Below are 20,836 nucleotides of genomic sequence, written 5' to 3' on the forward strand. Positions count from 1 at the left end.
CCACTTAGTTCTGAAACCACTTAGTTCTGACTCTTGCTAGAATTACTCTAAGAGAAAATGACAGGTGGCAAAACTGCTGCTGAAGGAAGGCATCAGGGTTCTCATTTTTATGCCAGGCATATTCTTAATGTTCCCATCCCTACCCTAGGTGCTACCAATACACCCAGCATAATGTATTGAGGAAGAAAGATTAGAAATAGCAGCTGTGACATTCTGTCGTAGAGTCTCACTTTTATGTAAAAGTTCCTTTATCCTGAATTAAAGTAGGTGATTTAAAACAAACTGGTACTGTATGCAGGAGGCTCTAGTTTTGTTTGGTTTTGTTCTCTGTCCCCCCCTTTTAGACTGTGAGCCCACTGTTGGGTAGGGACTGTCTCTATATGTTGCCAACCTGTACTTCCCAAGCGCTTAGTACAGTGCTCCGCACACAGTAAGCGCTCAATAAGTACGATTGATTGATGAAGACTGTCAACTCCTCATTCAACCAGTGGGTTAAAATGAAGCTAGAAATGATGTGTCCTTCCCCAGACCCATCACCTAAACCCAGAGCAGGCTTAAGTTCTTTTTAAAATACTCAGTTTTCCAGTACTCCCAACTTAGCGATGGTTCTCTTTTGTAAAAGTTACTGTCTGTGTGAGGTTGTTCTAATGAAATCTTTATTGTGTGTTTAGCTGCCTCGACAACACCAGCTACTAGTACTACCTGTACCGCTACAGTTCCTCCACAACCACAGTACAGTTACCATGACATCAATGTGTACTCACTTGGAGGGTTGGCCCCACACATTACTCTAAATCCCACGGTATGTATTGGAGTTCTTGGATTTCCCCTCAGATGTTTTCCTTGACTTTTTTAGTCCTACATTGATGGAACTGTCTTTAACCAACACACACATACACACTCTCTCACTCACACCACACATCCCCGCGTAACATCACAATCATATGCCATGACATTAAGGGCCAGTGGACATGGCAGTGGAAATCACATTTCCGGAAAAATTTCCCAACAGTTCTGTGGAGTTGTGTCTCCCTCTATCAGAAATGTTTCTGATGACAAAACCAGTAAACAATTAAATCAACCGATTTGCTTAGTAACTCCTTGAAGAGGATTTTCAGTTTGGAAGTTAATGTGGGCCCTTGCTGGTTTTTAAGTATAAATTTAGGTTCAGTTCTGTGCTTCTTTGAGCAAGTGGTGGGCCCAGGTATGCTTCCAAAATGAAGCCCAGGATGAATTAAATTATGATATGTAGGTCCCTGTGACTGTTATTCCTTAGCCAGCCAAACCACTAATAATTTGAAGCTGGTTGGAAGTTAAAAGGGTTAATAGAATATTTGATTGACTTCCTTGAGAATGAACTAGTGAATGTAATCTTTTGTCATTATTTCTATGAATCATACATTTCCTTCAATCAGTGGTATTTATTGAGCGCTTTCTGTGTGCAGAGCACTGTACGAAGCATTGGGAGAGTACAATACAACAGAATTAGCAGACACGTTCCCTGCCCATAATGAGCTTCCAGCTCTTAACTTTTCCTTGTTAGCTCTTGAGGGAGTGGAATCAGCTTCTGGCTGTAGCAGTAATCCTCTAAATGATCATTACAAGGTTTAGGAGTGGAATCAGCCTCTAGCTTTAGCAATAATCCTCTAAATGGTCACTACAAAGTTTAAATGAATGAATGCATATTCTTCCCTAAATATCTAACTTACTCCCAGGGAGTGGCCTTGGAAAGTGCGGACCTAGGGTCTTCCAGGTTAAGCCGGGCCCTCAAAAGAAAGTACTTATTGTTTAAATTTATTGCCTGCTCTCATTTACTTCCTTAAAAGCAATAGCCGTGCATCTCAGCTCCCATAAAGACCCTTTGATCAGGGAAGAATGAGAATCCAAAATGGGGAGGGGAATCTTGGTGGTACAGAGACTTCATGTCTGTCGGAATAGGCACGGCAGGAAAAATGTGGGTTTCGCATATTTCCAAGGCTTATAGAGCACTGATTCTTATTCTTAGTTTTGTTTTGCCCCTTATTTATCTTCCCTCTACCGGCTGCTGGCATTTCAAAATTAAAACAATGCTCCCAGCTGTCCTAAAACGGAAGGCTCGTGATCGTCCAAAACCTCAAATCAAGGAAAACTCAATTTATAGTAGTCATCTTCCCACCCAAACCTTGCCCTCCCCCTGATTTTCCCACCACTGTAGACACTCTGTCATCATCCTCCCTGTCTCATAAGCCCATAACCTTGCATTGTCTTGGTCTCATCTCTCTCATTCAACCCACTTATTTGATCTGTCGTCAGATCCTTTATAACAGTTCTATAATCAACCCTTTCCTCTCCATCCAAACTGCTACCGTGCTGATCCAAATGCTTATATTTTCTCTATCTGCCACATCAGCCTCCTCATTTACCTCCCTGCCTTTTTCCACTCCGGTCTATACTTCAGTTTGTCATATTTATTGAGCGCTTATTGTGTGCAGAGCACGGTGTCAGCAGACACATTCCCCGCCCACAGGGAGCTTACAGTCTAGAGTGGGAGACCGACATTAATATAAATAAATATATTACAGACATGTCCACTTGGCTGCCCACATCAGTTTCCAAAAAAGTTCAGTCCACAGCTCCCCACTCTTCAAAAACGACCAGGGTTTGCCTGTCCACCTCCACATCAGACAGAAACTCATATTCTCACTGGCTTTAAAGCACTTAGTCTGCTTTGCCCTTCCTACAGTACCTCACTCATCTCCTATTACAACCCAGCCTGCAGACTTTGTCCGCTCCTCTAACGCAAATCTATTCGCGGTACCTCTGTATCGTCCAGCTCACTGCCCACCCCTTGCCCTCTTCCTCTCTCTGGCCTGGAACTCCCTCCCACTTGACATCTGACTTTTCCCACCTTCAAAACCTTATTCCTTCAAGATCATATCTCCTAGAGGCTTTCCCTGACTTAGACCATCATTCCCCCTACTTTCCCCCACCTTCTGCGTCGCTTATACACGCTGATCTGTACCCCCCGACACCAGGTACATAATATTTGCCCATCCTTAGCCTCACAGCATTGTGTACATATCCTTCCACTGCCATTTTCCCCCATCTGTATTTTAATGTCTGTTTCCCCCTCTAGACTGTAGTCTCCCTGGGGTTCAATTCAGTGCTCTGCACACAGTGAGTACTCAGTAAATACCCTTGATTGATGGATTTACCTGCCTGTTGGGATAAAGCAGCCCCCCCAGCCCCAACAGGCTCGTGTCGTCAGAGAAATACTCCCTAATTCCCTGACACCGTTCCAGTCCAAAATGCCCTAGCGAAGAACGTGTTTTATGGGAAAACACATTTTAGTGTATACCGGCGGCGAGGCGTGGGTTGTAGAAACGAATCTGATCTTGCTTATTTAACCTCATCCCGATTCTCCCCAGATTCCATTGTTCCAGGCCCATCCACAGTTAAAGCAGTGTGTACGCCAAGCAATCGAACGTGCTGTACAAGAGCTTGTCCACCCCGTGGTGGATAGGTCCATTAAGATCGCCATGACTACTTGTGAGCAAATAGTCAGGAAGGATTTTGCACTGGATTCAGAGGAGTCACGCATGCGAATAGCAGCGCATCACATGATGAGGAATCTGACAGCCGGAATGGCTATGATAACTTGCAGGGAACCTTTGCTGATGAGTATAGCTACCAACCTGAAAAACAGCTTCGCCACTGCGCTGCGGGTAAGATATCCGTGGGTAGTACGTCTTGCATCTGTTTGTGTTGTCTGGAAATCTGTGAACTTAAGAGGTGGGGGGCGGACTAGGTCTGTACCTTGTATTTTCTTTGGGGTTTTGAAGTAGAAAAGCGATTTATAGTGTCTGCTCCAGCCCACTGCCTTTCCCACCATCTTCTCCCATTTGATGTTAGGAGTTCAGCTCCTGTTATTCATCATAAGGGCAGAACTCCTTTAAGTCTTGAGTTTGATCTGTCATAGTGGAAAAATGATAAATTGTCACGATTCTTGTACTGTGTGCAAGTGCAGGACAAGACCATAAGAATATGTGCCGTTAGGGTGGCCCCTTATTTAATTGTGGGGTCCCGCTTGATGCTACTCTTTTCTCTTTGAACTTAAAACCTTTCAAACACTTAAAGTAAATCAGCCTTACTCACTTTGATGCATGCTGAAGGGGATATTATTTTACTTTTTTATTTTATATATATAAAATAAAATGTATTTTATTTGTACATATTTATTCTATTTATTTTATTTTGTTAATATGTTTTGTTTTGTTCTCTGTCTCCCCCTTCTAGACTGTGAGCCCACTGTTGGGTAGGGACCATCTCTGTATGTTGCCAACTTGTACTTCCCAAGCGCTTAGTACAGTGTTCTGCACACAGTAAGCGCTCAGTAAACACGATTGAATGAATGAATGAATTAGGGTATTTAGGGAGATAAACCAACTAGTTTACTGCATGAGATCCGTTTTTCTTTCACCCAAACCATCCTTCAACAATCAAACTGTACGCTAAAATCATTTAGATTTAAGAAGCCAGAATGGAGAAAAATGGCTTAAAACTATAAATAAGCTGGCTTCTCTCACAGACGAATTACTCGCAGTCCAAACAGGTCTGTTGTTTAGGCAGGTTTTTCCAGCGGAAAACTGCTCATTAATCTTTAATGCTTTGCCTCGCTTCAATAGGCTGCATCTCCTCAGCAAAGGGAAATGATGGAGCAGGCAGCTGCGCAGTTAGCTCAGGACAATTGTGAATTAGCCTGCTGCTTCATTCAGAAGACTGCCGTGGAAAAAGCAGGCCCTGAAATGGACAAGAGGCTAGCAACTGTAAGTGCCTGGCTCCTTTTAAATAGCTCTCGCGGAGGTTTTGGGGAAGACGGCATTTCAGCGACTTCTTTCATTTGCAGGAGTTTGAGCTGCGCAAGCATGCTAGGCAGGAGGGCCGAAGGTACTGTGATCCCGTTGTATTAACCTACCAGGCCGAGCGGATGCCAGAACAGATCAGGCTGAAGGTGAGTTCACAGGAGCTTAACGTCCTGTTCCTCCTTTGGCTTTTTTCCTTGGGGTCTTTAAGTACCTGGTTTGAAATGATTAAAAATTCCTTCCGAGAGGCTGTTGGAATTTTGCTCGATTTATGCTCAGAGGGCATCGTTGTACGTATTTACTATTCTATTTATTTTGTTAATCTGTTTTGTTGTCTGTCTCCCCCTTCTAGACTGTGAGCCCGCTGTTGGGTAGGGACCGTCTCTGTATGTTGCCAACTTGTACTTCCCAAGAGCTTAGTACAGTGCTCTGCACACAGTAAGCGCTCAATAAATATGATTGATTGATTGATTAGTACAGTGCTCTGCACACAGTAAGCGCTCAATACATACGATTGAACGAATGAATCTTTGGGACTGGTGGTCCAAGGCCTCTACCGAGAGAAACGTTCCTAATTCCATGTGTTTCCAGTCAGTGTGTTGATGCGATTTTTCTCTCGTCAGTTTACCGAGTTTCAGGTAGCTCAGAGCATTGATCCTGGGGTTATTTGCCAGTTGTGTCACTCTTGAGGGTACCGGTGTAGTTTTTCTCAGTTATAGAAAACGTCCTCTGTTTTATTGAACTTAATAGGCCCTCTCCAGTGACTTGGCTTTTCTTCTACAGGTGGGAGGTGTGGACCCAAAACAGCTGGCTGTTTATGAGGAGTTTGCTCGCAATGTCCCTGGCTTCTTGCCTACTAATGATTTAACTCAGCCCACGGGATTCTTAGCGCAGCCTATGAAAGTAAGTATTCGGTGAGAGATGTTCCGATGAACTGACAAGTGGTTGTTTTAGCCTAAGTTGCGTTAGTGCCTGTGCTCGGCGGGTTTTAGTCCCTGGGAAGTGTTGCCAAATGTTTGTTGCGGGGTAATGCTTTTAGTAGTTAAGGGCATAAAGCTGGCTCCTTGGGCTTACAGGGATTCACATGGTAAGCCTAAAGGGAAGGACTGGCAAGTCTCCCTACCAGTATAGTTCTAGAAAACTAGCTCTCTACCGTTGCCTGAACTCTTTGCCAAATGCCAAACAGTTCTGTCGAGAAAGCTAATTAGGTTGCCTACCATAATCCTTGTTTTTGTTTGCTTTTTCATTTGTACGTTTAAACACTTGTTCATTGTGGTTTCGTTCTTTCCCCTCCCCGCCCCCGCCCCCCCTTTGGAGCAGCAAGCTTGGGCCACAGACGATGTAGCCCAGATTTATGACAAGTGTATTACAGAACTGGAACAGCACCTGCATGCCATTCCACCTGCATTGGCCATGAACCCTCAAGCTCAGGCTCTTCGCAGCCTTTTGGAAGCTGTGGTGCTGTCTCGCAACTCTCGTGATGCCATAGCGGCACTTGGGTTGCTTCAGAAGGTTAGTTACCTTAATCGTACTCCATGGATGCATTTCACTCGATTGACTAAGCTAGTAGCCGAGGTAATCGTGGCTTTCCGTAGTTTGGGTGCCCCTCTTTGGCCTCCAGGATAACGCTTAGGGATGTGTCTAGACTTCTCACGCCAGATGACCTTGCCACCTGCTTTGTTGGCCCAGTTGGAACCCTCAGGGTGGAGCGTCCCCAAATTTCTGCCTCAACTCCCTATCTCTTCTCTCATTACCAGCTGTGAGCCTGTCATCCGTGACTTTTTCCAAACCACTCCTGAGCCTCCTCTTGTTTTCCACCAACCTAACGTCCCGTTAGTACAGATAAGTAATAGCTGGGTGAAAGAAGTGTTTGTTTTTGTTTGCTCGGAGCCGAACGGCTTCAGGCTTCAATCACTTGTTCCGAGCACTTGCTGTGCGCCCAGTCCTGAATTTAGGGGAGTACAGTAAACTCAGTAGACGACATCACCGCCTCAAGGAGCCTACGGTCTAACAGGAGAGACCAGGTACTAAAATGATTGTTAGAAGGAAAATGGCAAGGGGGCTCTGTGCGTGAGTTTGGGTTCTAAGTATTTATGGAACGTAGGAACAAAGTAGTGAGGGAGTTTGAGTGGTTCTGTGGCACAGAAGTCGTGTTCAAGCGGCAGAGGGGATATAATTGGGAGATTATGCATTAATCAGAGATGGCTTCTTAGAGGAGGTGTGATTTCAGAAGGACCTTGAGGCAGGGAGAGCTTTTTCTGAGAGGAGGGGTTCTGTTCGAAATGAAGGGGGAGGAAGTTCCATGCAGGAGGGAGGACTTGAATGAGGTCTACGATCATACGTTTCCATAGTCTCCCTGTCACCTTGGTTGCCATTCTTGGTTACAAAGTTGCTTGGGTATGCCAGGCGCAGACACACCACAGTATTATGATGGCAAGCTATTCATTCGGGTGTTTTTATCCCTTTCTCGATGGCCTTTGGGGCTGCTACTGCACATTAGGCTGATTTAAGGGAACGACCCGCAGTGATTTCAAGGTCTGTCCCGAGTTGTGACTTAGGCCTCAGAGCCCATCATCACATAATTGTAATTTGGGTGATTTTTCTCCAGGGGCATTGTCTTTCACATGCTCTCATTCAGGTTCATTTGCAATTTTTCAGCCACTCATTCAGTTTTGTGTGGTTTATGCGGTTTTATTTCTGTCTCCATTGCACTTCGCCACAGCTCAGTGTTATCTGTACAGTTGAAGATTTCACTGTCCACTTCCTTTCCCAGGTCACTTATGAAAGTGCTAATCAACAATAGTCCCATCACTGATAGAATGCTTTGTTTTGTTTTTTTTTATAGTGCTTTTATTTTTCCCATTATTCACTTCCTGATCCTGAAAAGCATCCATTTGATTGTCTCTGCCTTTTGGTTTCTATCTACTTGCCAGCTTTCATCCCCAGATTACTCCGATTTTTTTTTCTTTTAAAAAAAAACAAGCTTTTGGCACGGAGTCTTGTCAGATGGCCTTTCGAAAGTCATACCTCCCAACCCTCCCCTTTGCAGAATGGTCAGTTATCCGTTTGTGGTCACCCCCCGCAGATTAGCTTTCCCACATATTCCTTCTGTACCGAGGGGTGGAGAGTAGCAGGGTGGTGACTTTGGAATCAGGGCAAAAATCACAGGCGGTGGGTTAAAAAAAAAAAAGCTTTGTTGCTGAGAACAAAAGGTGGTGAAAGTTAACGATGGGATTTCAGGTAGAAGAAGAGTGGAGGGGGCGGCTGCTGAGAGTTTTGTGGCAGGCCGATGTGACGAATGAAAAACCTATTGCAGAGACCGTATCTTACCCCATTCTCATCATTGGTGCTGGATGTTTCCTTCCTCGTAGGCAGTAGAGGGTTTACTGGATGCCACAAGCGGCGCGGATGCCGACCTGTTGCTGCGTTACCGAGAGTGTCATCTACTCGTCCTGAAAGCGCTGCAGGATGGTCGGGCCTATGGTTCGCCATGGTGTAATAAACAGATCACGAGGTCAGTAAGGGCAAGTGTAACAAATGTCGGAGCCCCGTGGGTCTGTGGGATGTTGGTTTTGTCTTGTTTTTTTCTGTGCAAAATTGGGTACTTATTCATAGTGTGGTTCATAGTGAAATTTACCTCATTAACGTAGAAGTGGAAGGGTTTAACAGCACCTGGATGGAAATGTGGAAAGAGAGGGCAGACATCCGATGCGGTTCACGGTTAGATGGGAGTACGGACTTCCACTTGGGTCGAATTTGAGATGCCGCTTCGTCTTTGTCATTCATTTATTTCACACGTACACGAGTGACATGTTGACTCTTATTAGGTGCCTGATTGAGTGTCGAGACGAATATAAGTATAACGTTGAAGCAGTGGAACTGCTGATTCGGAACCATCTAGTTAACATGCAGCAGTATGACCTGCACCTGGCTCAGGTAAGGAAGCATTAGCCCGAAGAGCCATAAAGAAAGAATTGTGATGCGTTCTTGCTGAAAATGTCAAATCTCCTGATCTTGTGATTTTTCCATGTTGCCAGTCAATGGAGAATGGTTTGAACTACATGGCAGTGGCATTTGCTATGCAGTTGGTGAAGATCCTGTTGGTGGATGAAAGGACTGTAGCCCATGTAACAGAGGCAGATTTATTTCACACCATTGAAACTCTGATGAGGATTAATGCTCACTCCAGAGGAAATGCCCCCGAAGGGTGAGAATGAAATAGTGCGGTAGACTTTCATTGTTCAACGACCTCCTTAAATCCTCTGGAAATGAATGAGGGAACTCAAAAACAAATTTCCTTGTATAACTCTGCTCTATCTATAACGTTAAGAAAGTTTAAGATGACCATTTCGCCCAAAAGAAATTGGGCCTGGACGAATGCGTTGGGCAGAGCTGAAACATATCTGCGGTTGCCTCTTCCTAGGTAGAAACCTACAGCAGTGGAGCCAGATTTTAGGGATTGGCTTCAAATGTCGGGAGAGAGGGAAAATGAGCGCTGCGAGCAGTGGTTGATCCACTAAAAGACCATCCTTGTGTCTGGGCCGAGCCCGCAGTGGGGGGGGAGAAAAAATAAGTCATGTAGCCGAACAGTGCCGTTCAGTGCGAATACAAAGTAAACAGTAGGTGAAGAGTGTCATTTACCGAAGTGATTTACTGTATTGTTTCTCTAAAAGCAAGGCTGTTCAGCCGTTGGCAGTTTGGAGATGAGCGATGTGATTTTTACCGTCTGTTTGACCCCAGATTACCCCAGCTGATGGAAGTTGTGCGGGCCAACTACGAAGCCATGATCGATCGTGCTCATGGAGGTCCTAACTTCATGATGCATTCTGGAATCTCTCAAGCCTCCGAGTATGATGACCCTCCAGGCCTAAGGGAGAAGGCAGAGTATCTCCTGAGGGAGTGGGTGAATCTCTACCATTCAGCCGCAGCTGGTCGTGACAGTACCAAAGCTTTCTCTGCGTTTGTTGGACAGGTAGAGCTTTTGGAAAGAAAGGTGCTTTTTATTTGACATAAGTAGGGTGTGATCCCCCCCTCCCCACCCCCAATGTTAAAGCATAGTGTTATATGTACCCATGGACAGTTACCTCCATACTCATGCAAACTAAAAATTGTATTTGTCGAAACCCGATTAAATTCACGGGATACTTGTTGAATTCCTCATCCCTGACTGTCATCACTGCATCAAGACCTCTCTGTGTTTAACCGGATCCCTTCATCGGTGTCTCAGCTCAGTGGTCGTAAATATTAAATATGGGGTCCGATTCTGAGGTGGTTTCTTTTCCCCCCCGGGTAAATCTGGAACCGAGAGCCTCACTGAGATTCATTCAATTGTGTTTATTGAGCGCTTACTGTGTGCAGAGCACTGTACTAAGCGCTTGGGATGCACCTTGGTGATCAGCAGTCATGAGGAATGCACACTTAAATCAGCATGAAACACACGATGGGGTTTTTGTTGCCTAACTTTCCACATTTTCGGATTACCTAAGGCAAAACTTGACAAAAAAAAATTTGGAATGGCAAAGCGCTTAATAATGTTATACTAAGTAAACTAGCTAGTCTGCTCGCCAAACTAGTGCTTTGGAGAGTTTGGGTTTAATGTAGACTTCAATTGGATATGTCAGGAGACACACCGTAACTAAATTTAGGTCGCCAAAATTTTTCTTTAATAGAGGAAGGGAACCTATCCAGTATTTTGCAGCAGAGCAGTTTTGCTTCCCCATGCCAGGTCTTCATTAGTATATCCACGTACCCTTCCTTGGAAGTCTGTTTAAGAGACTGTGGGCGAGGTCGTCACATCTGTTAAACGCATCTTTTTGCCCAGTGACACCCTGGCAAAAATGGAACCAAAATGGTCCCGCCGTTTCTGAAGTACAGTGCAGTCTGGCTAAGGTGGGACATACAAGGCAGGGGTTTTGATTGACCTTTTTAAGATTGTCTCATATCCATACATTAAGAAACAAAGTGGAATATCCCACAGAAGAATGATAGGGCTGGCCTGGACAGGTTTAATAAGTGAAAAGCTGAAGACGAAGCTTTATTTTTCAGAGAAGTCTGAAAATCAAATGAGGCTTATTTACAAGTTTAACACTATTACGTGCTACTTCCAAACAAATTTATCTCCGAAAACCCCCAAGGAAATGAATTACATTTAAAAAAAAAAATCTCCCTCATGCTTGGGAGAGGAGAGGGGGGCGGGAAAGTAACTTGTGACCAGCCATTACTACACGGCGGTTCTGTGGCTTCTGATTGGATGGAAGATATTCGTTCCAATTTCATTTATAGCATACAATTGTAACATTTCATGGGTATGGATGAGGCAACCTGTCAAATCTTGTAGCTCTCCTATTCCTGGTTTTTGTTTTGCTTCTTGCTCTCCTGGCCCCTTTACAAAAAATATTTGCTGTATTTTTATGTTCACTCTTTCTTCCTGGTGGCTTAAAAATTCTTCCTCTGCGGGATTTTGGTATCTTTCCTTTCTCCCATCTCTTTTTTTCCTATGAAATATAGCTTTCAAATCCATGCAAAAGTCTCCTACCCACCTCTTCACTTGGCCCAGGGGTATGTGAGCCCATCATTGGTATCAGATACCTTTAGTCCTACTTCTTGCCTTTCTGGCCCCAGTTAGAGAACCGAACTCGCCTTTGGGTTTCTAGATTGGGGCATTCTTTCAAACTTTCCGTTTCTTGGTTTTCTGAAAACTGTTCACTTTTCCTCTCTCTTGATCTGACCACTCCAATGGCAAGAATCTCCTGGAAACACTTCCAAGACTTCTCTAATCTAATGTATTGAATCACCTTGTCTGTCTTCCCTCTTCTTACTTTTATTTAGCATATTTAATAAGTAATATGATGGTTAATGTCCAGATGTGTTAATGCAGTTAATTTAATTTCATGGGCTCGGTCTGTTCTCCGTGGTGCTTGTCTACCACACTAAATTGTTTATGTTCTATATATTGAAAAAAAATTTCCAAGGAAAACAATGTTAAATCTCTGCACAGTTCAGTGGGTTTTTGTGACGACAGACTTCCTTTAAAAGTGGCCTCGAGTTGCCATCATCTTTGGCCCAACTTTATGCTGTGCCAAATCATATGTTAATAGGGTATCACTCTACTTTTATTTTTCTGGAGAAAAACAGATGGGACGTTGAGTGCATTACCAAGCTGAATTCCGTTAGCTTGTATTGCCCATTTAGTGCATGGGAATCCTTGGTCTAACCGTTTACTTCCATTGCTTCCCATCTTTACCCATTTCCTGTGAAATCGGGGCCAATAATCCTGGGAATAATCACTTGACTCTGTGCCACCTAATTGGTGTAAAACATGGGTGGAGGGTTGGGCGTGTGGGGTCTCTTTATGAACATCAGTATAATTGAATCTAAGTGACTGTTTCTTTGTATTTTATTGTACTGAGGGTTTACTTTTCTTCCCCATAATAGATGCACCAGCAAGGAATCTTGAAGACCGACGACCTCATAACGAGATTCTTTCGCCTGTGCACAGAAATGTGTGTTGAGATCAGCTATCGAGCTCAGGCCGAGCAGCAACACAATCCTGCGGCTAACCCTACCATGATCCGAGCCAAATGCTATCATAACCTGGATGCTTTTGTGCGACTCATTGCCCTTCTGGTCAAACACTCGGGGGAGGCCACCAATACGGTCACCAAGATAAACCTGCTAAATAAGGTGAACGGTCCTTCGGTCTGCAGCTGCCCCGAGCAGTACTCCGTTTCAGCTTCCTAGATCGATAGGCGACTGGTAGAGTGGGCTAACGAGGTTAAGAGGGAGGCTAGTTCTCTGAGTGCCTAAAATTACTCCCTGATGATAGGTTGGGCATGTCGGAAGGAACGGCAAGTCTTTCGGACCACAACGGGGACTGCTTATAGCACATTGCTTCAGACTGCGGTAATGCATCCAATTAGCTTCTTGTGGTCTAAAAGAACGTTCTCCTCTCACCATGCCAAACTTAATATCAGAGTAATTTTAGGCACCGGGAGACTTGAGCTCAACATTAACAATAATGATGGCATTTATTAAGCGCTTACTATGTGCAAAGCACTGTTCTAAGCGCTGGGGAGGTTACAAGGAGATCAGGTTGTCCCACGGGGGGCTCACAGTCTTAATCCCCATTTTACAGATGAGGCCCAGAGAAGTTAAGTGACTTGCCCAAAGTCACACAGCTGACAATTGGCAGAGCCAGGATTCAAAACCCACGACCCCTGACTCCAAAGCCCGTGCTCTTTCCAGTGAACCACGCTGCTTCTCAATGAGGGAACTGAGGCACAGAGAAATTAAGTGACTTGCCCAAAGTCACACAGCTGACAAGTGGTGGAGCCGGGATTAGACCTCTGACTCCCAAGCTCGGGCTCTTTCCACTGAGCCACGCTGCTTCTCAGCGTGTAATGTAAGGTGTAGGGCTAAAACTACTTTGTCCCCAGTCTGTTGTCTGTCCTACTTTTAAGTTCAAGAGCTTCAGTTTGGGCCAGGATAGTAGTATATCATTTGTGTGTTTTTCTCATAACTAGAAAGTTAAATGGAAGGTTTTGCCTAATGGTAAGATGTAAAGCACAGCTCCCACGGAGCTTCTGGGCCACTCGCTCCTTTGCTTGAGCTTCTGAGTTGTGTGTTCCCTGTTGAATGATGGTTGACTTCACTGTTGCCTTTTAAGTGGAGTAATGAATCACCGCTTAAAGCGCTTTGGGAGAATTTAGTATTGGTCATGCATAGTGCTGGAAGGAAAACCAGAGGGCTTTGGGCCCAGCCTCCCACCTCTTCCCCCCTTCCTCCAGGCAGGTAAATAATGATGGAGCTTGTTAATAATAATAACAACTGTAGTATTTGTTAAACGTGTACTGTGGGACGGGTGACAGGTGCTCAAGTGTTAAGCATTGCAGGGGATACCAGTTAATCAGTCCCTGTCCTACATGGGGCTTGCAATCTAATCCCCGTTTTACAGATGAGGAACGGAGACTCCGAAAAGTTAAATGACTTGCCCAAGGTCACCCAGTAGGCAACTGGCAGTTGGGATTAAACTCCGCTAGTTAAACTGTGTCCAAATTAACTCTTACCTACCCCAGCGCTTGGAAAAGTGTTTAGCGCACAAAAAGTACATAACAAATGCCATCAAAAAAGTCCAGGCCTGTCTTCTTTCCAGTAGGCCCCACTGCCTGGGAAGCTGCCCCTAGGGATTATTCAGGGGGAATTGGGTTTAAAAAACTGTCTTCTTTCCAGTAGGCCCCACTGCCTGGGAAGCTGTCCCTAGGGATTATTCAGGGGGAATTGGGTTTAAAAAAAAAAAGAAAGACCAAGTCATTGCATCATCACTGTCCTTTTCAAATGTTTTGTAGTCTTTTATCTTTAAAAATTTCCGACTGTAGTCAATCAAGCAATAGAGTTTGTTAATCACTCACTATGTGGAACACTACCAAACGCCTCAGGGTCCAGTGCAGCGGGGTTGGCGGGCCGTTTGATGCCAAGGAGCTCCAGTCGATTACCACCCAAATTCTCTCCTGCTTATATTAGTACCTATTTTCTCTAGTTCAAACAGTGGTATTTATTGAGTGTTTAATGAGTGTGAGGCACTGTACCGAGCTCCTGGAAGAGTGCAGCCAAAGGGAGATGGCTGTTCTCTGCCCTCAGGGAGCTCACAAATGTAATCTCCCTGTCTGTATACAGGTAGAGAACATATTTGGAGGTAGATACATAATTATTTCAGCTTGAAATAGCCTAACAAGCCATTGACTAGAAAAGTGAAAATCCAAATGAGAGTACTGGGTCCATTTATTTTGAAAAATGGTCCGGAGAAACGGGAAAAGTCCAGGGTAGAAAATAGTGCCTCTGAGGAATTCAGGTTGGACTTGGAGAAGACACGGCTGAGGTGATTGGACTGTCCTTCCGGGACAGGAGCCTGCTTTTGTAGTTGACTTTGACCTGAGCTTTTTGACGGTAGTCATGCTTAGCCTATATTCCCTTGTCCTATATATATATATATATATGAATCTGTGAGCTGTCCTAGCAATGTCAACTTCAATTTGATTTTTAATTTTGGCTTACAGTACCCTCTCATTTAGTGTCACCCACCAATCTGGGTGGAGTTACTAAATTTAGAAGGACAGTAAAATTCAGAGTAAGAAAAGGAATCTCCGTAAAGGATGAAGGTGGACGGACAAGTGCAAAGCAGGGCACTGCTGCTGGATCACGATGTTCGGCAAAACGATTTTCAGCAGCTTCCGTACCACCGTATTTTCATCATGCTGCTTTTGGAACTCAATGCCCCCGAGCGTGTCTTGGAGACGATTAATTTTCAGGGCAGGATAGGGAAATTTGGATGTTCACTAGTTTAGAACATTTCCTGGAATGAAGATTCCAGTGTACTGTTTTCTGAAACGCACTCTCTCCCCTGCCCCCTCCAATTACGTGTAATAAGTCTAGATTGTAGAGCATTAAGAAAATGGAAGTCATTTGATCTGTCACTGCATGAGGAGAGGAATCCAGCCAAGTGATTGATAATAATGGGAGAAGTCAGTTTGGTCATTGTGTCTTCATGACTTTTGAAACATTTAAAGCGTAGAGCCAATGAGAGGGAGTAGAAATGTTTTTCTCAAGCCCGGCATTGAAACCTGTCCCCTTCCTCCAGGTTCTCGGGATCGTGGTGGGCGTCCTCCTGCAGGATCACGATGTTCGGCAAAACGATTTTCAGCAGCTTCCGTACCACCGTATTTTCATCATGCTGCTTTTGGAACTCAATGCCCCCGAGCATGTCTTGGAGACGATTAATTTTCAGACGCTCACAGCTTTCTGGTATGTTACTGATTACTCCCTCTACATTGCTTTGAATAATAAGGATTTTCTTCTGGAGGGTTTCGGCCTTGGTTTGGTTGGGGTCTGGCATGTGACTTTCTCCACCTAAGGTAATTTGCTTAGCGTTTTGGGTGAGACCACCAAAATACTTTCAGTCGCCGCTGCTCTTAAAGACTTTTGGTAAGCTTTAAGTTGAACTGTATTCTTAATGGGTATTATAAGGTCCAGTTATTGTTGATTTGATCAAATCAGGAGCTATGCTGTTAACTGGTATGTCTCTTTTCAGCAATACATTCCACATCTTGAGGCCTACCAAAGCGCCGGGCTTTGTGTATGCCTGGCTTGAGCTGATCTCCCACCGGATATTTATCGCACGAATGCTGGCGCATACACCGCAGCAGAAGGTATGGCCTCACTTTATTTTCTGTGAATGACAGCACCCATGTTCAGCAGTTTTTAATTAGTGGTCGATTTAGTTTCATACGTAGCCACGTACTGCAAGCCCAGCTGCGGGTGCTTTTGGTTAGCTTCATTCATTTATAAGGCACCCTTCGTTCCACTCATTCATTCATTCAGTTGTATTTATTGAGCACTTACTGTGTGCAGAGGACTGTACTAAACGCTTGGGAAGTACAAGTTGGCAACAGAGACGGTCCCTACCCAACAGCGGGCTCACAGTCTAGAAGGGGAAGACAGACAACAAAACAAAACAGATTAACACAGAATAGTAAATACGTACCAAGATGCCCTCTGAGCATAAATCGAGCAAAATCCAACAGCCTCTCGGAAGGAATTTTTAATCATTTCAAATCAGGTACTTAAAGACCCCAAGGAAAAAAGCCAAAGGAGGAACAGGACATTTAGATTCCAGGAAAAACACAAGCGATTGGATATGGGATGTATCTTTTTCAGAAACAGCTCTTAGAAGGGTAGCCCGGTTGTCAGTTCATCAGGATTTTTCAGGTTTTACCAGAAATGTCCTAGGCATTCAAGGGCCGGGATAGCTTGTTCTGTTCAGATACTCTAAAACCACTTGTGGACTAGAATGGTGACAGTGTATAATGGAGAGGGTCAAAGTCCAGGCAATAGTATGCATGTAGAGATTTTGGGAGAGCTGGTTTAATCGAAGACCACTCCCCAGTAAGCCCCTTGATGATTAAAATATTGTTGATGATGAGTTTGTGCCTGATGTATGGATTCGTGCCCTCTTTCTCCTCTTTCAGGGCTGGCCCATGTATGCCCAACTACTGATTGATTTGTTCAAGTATTTGGCTCCCTTCCTTAGAAATGTGGAACTTACCAAACCTATGCAAATCCTGTACAAGGTATGTTATTTTGGTATGTGTGTATTAATATATAATAATAATAATAATACCGTTGGTGTTTGTTAAGCGCTTACTATGTGCCGAGCACTGTTCTAAGCGCTGGGGTAGATACAGGGTAATCAGGTTGTCCCACAGAGGGCTCACAGTCTCAACCCCCATTTTACAGATGAGGTAACTGAGGCACCGAGAAGTGAAGTGGCTTGCCCAAAGTCACCCAGCTGACAAGTGGCGGAGGCGGGATTAGAACCCACGGCCTCTGACTCCTAAACCCGGGCTCTTTTCACTAAACAACGCTGCTTCTCAGTTATCTTATAAATTGCTTCTCAGTTTATCTGAAGCTCACATTTGGCAGGTCTGTTTTGGGGAAAAGGGGGAGTCCTAAAAGGGTAAAAGTAGCTCTGTTGACTTTTTTTTAATCTGGCATTATGGTATTTACTTCATAATACATTGTTCTTTTGAAGATAACGAAGGCAGTGATCATTCCTAATGGTGAGCCCATATGTTATTGGCTCAAACTCCTTTTGCCTCGTTAGATATTTCATATACATGCAGGAAAAGTCTTTCTCCTATGTTTGGTTCTGAACTTCCCCCGGGTGTCTGTCTTTTCCCCATAGGGTACTTTACGAGTGCTCCTGGTGTTATTGCATGACTTTCCAGAATTCCTTTGTGATTACCATTATGGGTTCTGTGACGTCATCCCGCCCAATTGCATCCAGCTAAGAAATTTGATCCTGAGTGCCTTTCCACGCAACATGAGGCTCCCAGACCCGTTCACTCCCAACTTAAAGGTAATGAGCTACATTTGAGTCTTCTAGACGGTGAGCCCGCTGTTGGGTAGGGACCGTCTCTCTATGTTGCCAACTTGGACTTTCCAAGCGCTTAGTCCAGTGCTCTGCACACAGTAAGCGCTCAATAAATACAATTGAATGAATTTGAGGAACAGCACACGCTCAGCAGAATGTAGGCTAGCTCCCTGGGAAGCCAGTGAATTAAAACTGAATTACTTTGTACCGGCCGCTCGAGTGGTGAAGGGGTATTTCCGACAGTCCATCGATAGCAGTACAGTGCTCGTAGCAGGTGTTGAAATACCATAGATCTGATAGTTTCCGTCTTGATTTGGGTATTCGATTTCACCGTTCTCAGCTCTCCTTTGGCATGAAAAGCTTTATAAAGATAATTTAGATGTTAACTACTGGGGGGAATGGAAACATCTCTAGGGAACCCTAAGCCGACAGACTTAACATCTCATCCAACATTTCTCTGGCTTTTAAAAGTGTCTATCTGAACCCCGTGTCACGTAATAATAATAATAAGGACATTTATTAAGCGCTTACTATGTGCAAAGCACTGTTCTAAGCGCTGGGGAGGTTACAAGGTGATCAGGTTGTCCCACGGGGGGCTCGCAGTCTTCATCGCCATTTTACAGATGAGGTTACTGAGGCACAGAGAAGTGACTTGCCCCAAGCTGACAGTTGACGGAGTCGGGATTTGAACCCATCACCCCTGACTCCAAAGCCGGTGCTCTTTCCACTGAGCCATGCTGCTTCACTGTTACAGAGAAGCAGCGTGTTACAGAGGGTGGTTTATTTCACGCAAGGGGGGTCTTTGAGAACAGAGATTCAGATGGTTGGCGGTGACTCTTGAACAGAGTCTCCGGGCGATAGTCGTAAGGGCACGAGCTGCTAGTCATTTAGAAGCCAGTCGTCAAGCCAACTGTGAATACCGCAGATCCCTGCCATTTCCAAGGCCAAGATTCACTGAACGCCACACGTACCGGATAAGTCTCGGAAAGAGGGTTCTTGCCACAGGCGATACCCGAGTGCTTTGTACGCCGTGAGCGAAGGTCGCTGTGGGTACGGTCAAACTAACAGGCGATGATGCACCGGCGTGTCCTGCCTGCCGCGTGCCCTGTAAAGCTTCCAGAAGGTGGTTAAGGCGGGCCACGGAATAAAACTCCCCTGACTCTGGTTTTGTCCTTGGCAGGTGGATATGTTAAGTGAAATTAACATTGCTCCCAGAATCCTCACCAATTTCACAGGAGTGATGCCACCTCAGTTCAAAAAAGATTTGGATTCCTACCTTAAAACTCGCTCACCGGTCACGTTCCTTTCGGACTTGCGCAGCAACCTACAGGTACGTCGAGGGGGGTACCTTGGGGAGACGAGCGTCCGGGCGTCAAATTAAAAATCGCTGTGGCCTGTGGGGTGTGTTATACCACTTAATCTGTGTGGAAACTGCAGGAACTTATAGCGGAGCCTTGATTAAGAGCGAATTGGGACTCCTATCTCTGGCATCACTGTTCATTTGGGAATGAGCCCGATGATGTAGAATGTCACTAACCACCCGCCCAGTTCCTAAGACCTGGTGGGAGAGGCCCAGCTGTTCTCTGGTTGTTCAGTTTAAACGGGAACAGGTCTCTACACTCCCAGCTTGTGGGCGGGGAACGTGTCTACCAACTCTGTTGTACTCTCCCGAGCGCTTGGTATAGTGCTCCGCCCGCATTACGTGCTCAGTAAATACCACCGATTTACTATAGTCCTGTCTGTCACGCATGAGGACGGGAGAACTTTGCCCAGAGGGTCGATATAAAACCAGCCCTGTTTTTCTTTCAAGAGATGTGGAAGGGTGGTTGTCATTTAAAACTTGCTTTTCAGCTTCACCTTGTACCTTTGGTCAACTAACGGGCTATTAAGACTCACTTTCCACTCAGACTGAGCCCCCTCCTTCCCTCCTTCCCCTGCCCACAGTACCTGTATATATGTTTGTACAGATTTATTACTCTATTTTACTTGTACATATTTACTGTTTATTTTATTTTGATAATATGTTTTGTTGTCTGTCTCCCCCTTGTAGACTGTGAGCCCGCTGTTGGGTAGGGACCGTCTCTAGATGTTCATTCATTCAGTTGCATTTATTGAGTGCTTACTGTGTGCAGAGCACTGTACTAAGCGCTTGGGAAGTACACGCTGGCGACATACAGAGACGGTCCCTACCCAACAACGGGCTCACAGTCTAGAAGGGGGAGACAGACAACAAAACAAAACACGTGGACAGGTTGCCAACTTGTACTGCCCACGCGCTTAGTCCAGTGCTCTGCACACAGTAAACGCTCAATAAATACGGTTGAATGAACGAACGGTGGCTCGGGTGGGCACCAAATAGAGGAACGGTTGCAGATAGACACCGTATGCCTAAATACCCCGGGGAGCACGATTGGATTTTTGGGTTCAAAGTCCTTTGCTGGTAGAATATGGCGGACTGACGTATTTCTTTTTTAACGGCATTTATTAAGCACTTACTGTGTGTGAAGCACCGTTCCAAGCGCTGAGCACTGTTCCCTGCTTGGAAAGAGGAGTGGCGAGGCAGGTTTAGGAAGTGAGGCCTCCTCAAGCCGATCGGCCTCGTTCTGTTTGGCTCGCCAGGTATCGAATGAACCCGGGAATCGTTACAACATCCAACTGATCAACGCCCTGGTGCTGTACGTGGGCACGCAAGCCATCGCCCACATCCACAACAAAGGTAGCACGCCCTCCATGAGCACCATCACCCATTCGGCGCACATGGACATCTTCCAGAACCTGGCCGTGGACCTGGACACCGAAGGTGACCGGACCGTTCCGAATCCCAGGGCCCCGTGACCGACAGCGACTAGCTTGGAAGCCTGGGGTTGCTTAACTCCTTCCGATGGAACTACCTGCAGCCGGCACGCGTGCGCTGTAGCGAGAACGTCCCGAGGGCCGGCCAGCGTAATCTCGACACAGTAATTGTCCGCTCTCCCAACAGCCGTACCCCATGAAGTCCTTGCTTCATACCCGCTTCAGAGCCCTGGTCTGGGACTCGGGAGGTCCTGGGATCTAATCCCGGCTCTGCCAC

General features: G+C 45.3%; 1 protein-coding gene across 10 annotated transcripts in view; it reads left to right on the forward strand.

The window, feature by feature from the left end:
• The window catches only part of CNOT1 (CCR4-NOT transcription complex subunit 1), an 86,783-nt gene that overhangs the window by 64,132 nt on the left and 1,815 nt on the right, over positions 1-20,836 (forward strand). For 6 of the 10 annotated variants that reach the window (XM_038753373.1, XM_038753375.1, XM_038753374.1 and 3 more), the window contains 17 exons: positions 672-802; positions 3,408-3,704; positions 4,665-4,805; positions 4,886-4,990; positions 5,625-5,744; positions 6,162-6,353; positions 8,213-8,355; positions 8,669-8,777; positions 8,879-9,048; positions 9,582-9,834; positions 12,276-12,524; positions 15,475-15,638; positions 15,925-16,042; positions 16,862-16,963; positions 17,578-17,751; positions 18,947-19,096; positions 20,386-20,566. In XM_038753373.1, the coding sequence (XP_038609301.1) occupies positions 672-802; positions 3,408-3,704; positions 4,665-4,805; positions 4,886-4,990; positions 5,625-5,744; positions 6,162-6,353; positions 8,213-8,355; positions 8,669-8,777; positions 8,879-9,048; positions 9,582-9,834; positions 12,276-12,524; positions 15,475-15,638; positions 15,925-16,042; positions 16,862-16,963; positions 17,578-17,751; positions 18,947-19,096; positions 20,386-20,566 (2,799 nt within the window). The remainder of the gene's footprint in view (positions 1-671; positions 803-3,407; positions 3,705-4,664; positions 4,806-4,885; positions 4,991-5,624; positions 5,745-6,161; positions 6,354-8,212; positions 8,356-8,668; positions 8,778-8,878; positions 9,049-9,581; positions 9,835-12,275; positions 12,525-15,474; positions 15,639-15,924; positions 16,043-16,861; positions 16,964-17,577; positions 17,752-18,946; positions 19,097-20,385; positions 20,567-20,836) is intronic. The other 4 variants (XM_038753377.1, XM_038753379.1, XM_038753378.1 and 1 more) reach the window with 1 other exon arrangement.

The sequence above is a fragment of the Tachyglossus aculeatus genome, chromosome 11 (assembly GCF_015852505.1).
Source record: "Tachyglossus aculeatus isolate mTacAcu1 chromosome 11, mTacAcu1.pri, whole genome shotgun sequence".
NCBI lineage: Eukaryota > Metazoa > Chordata > Mammalia > Monotremata > Tachyglossidae > Tachyglossus > Tachyglossus aculeatus.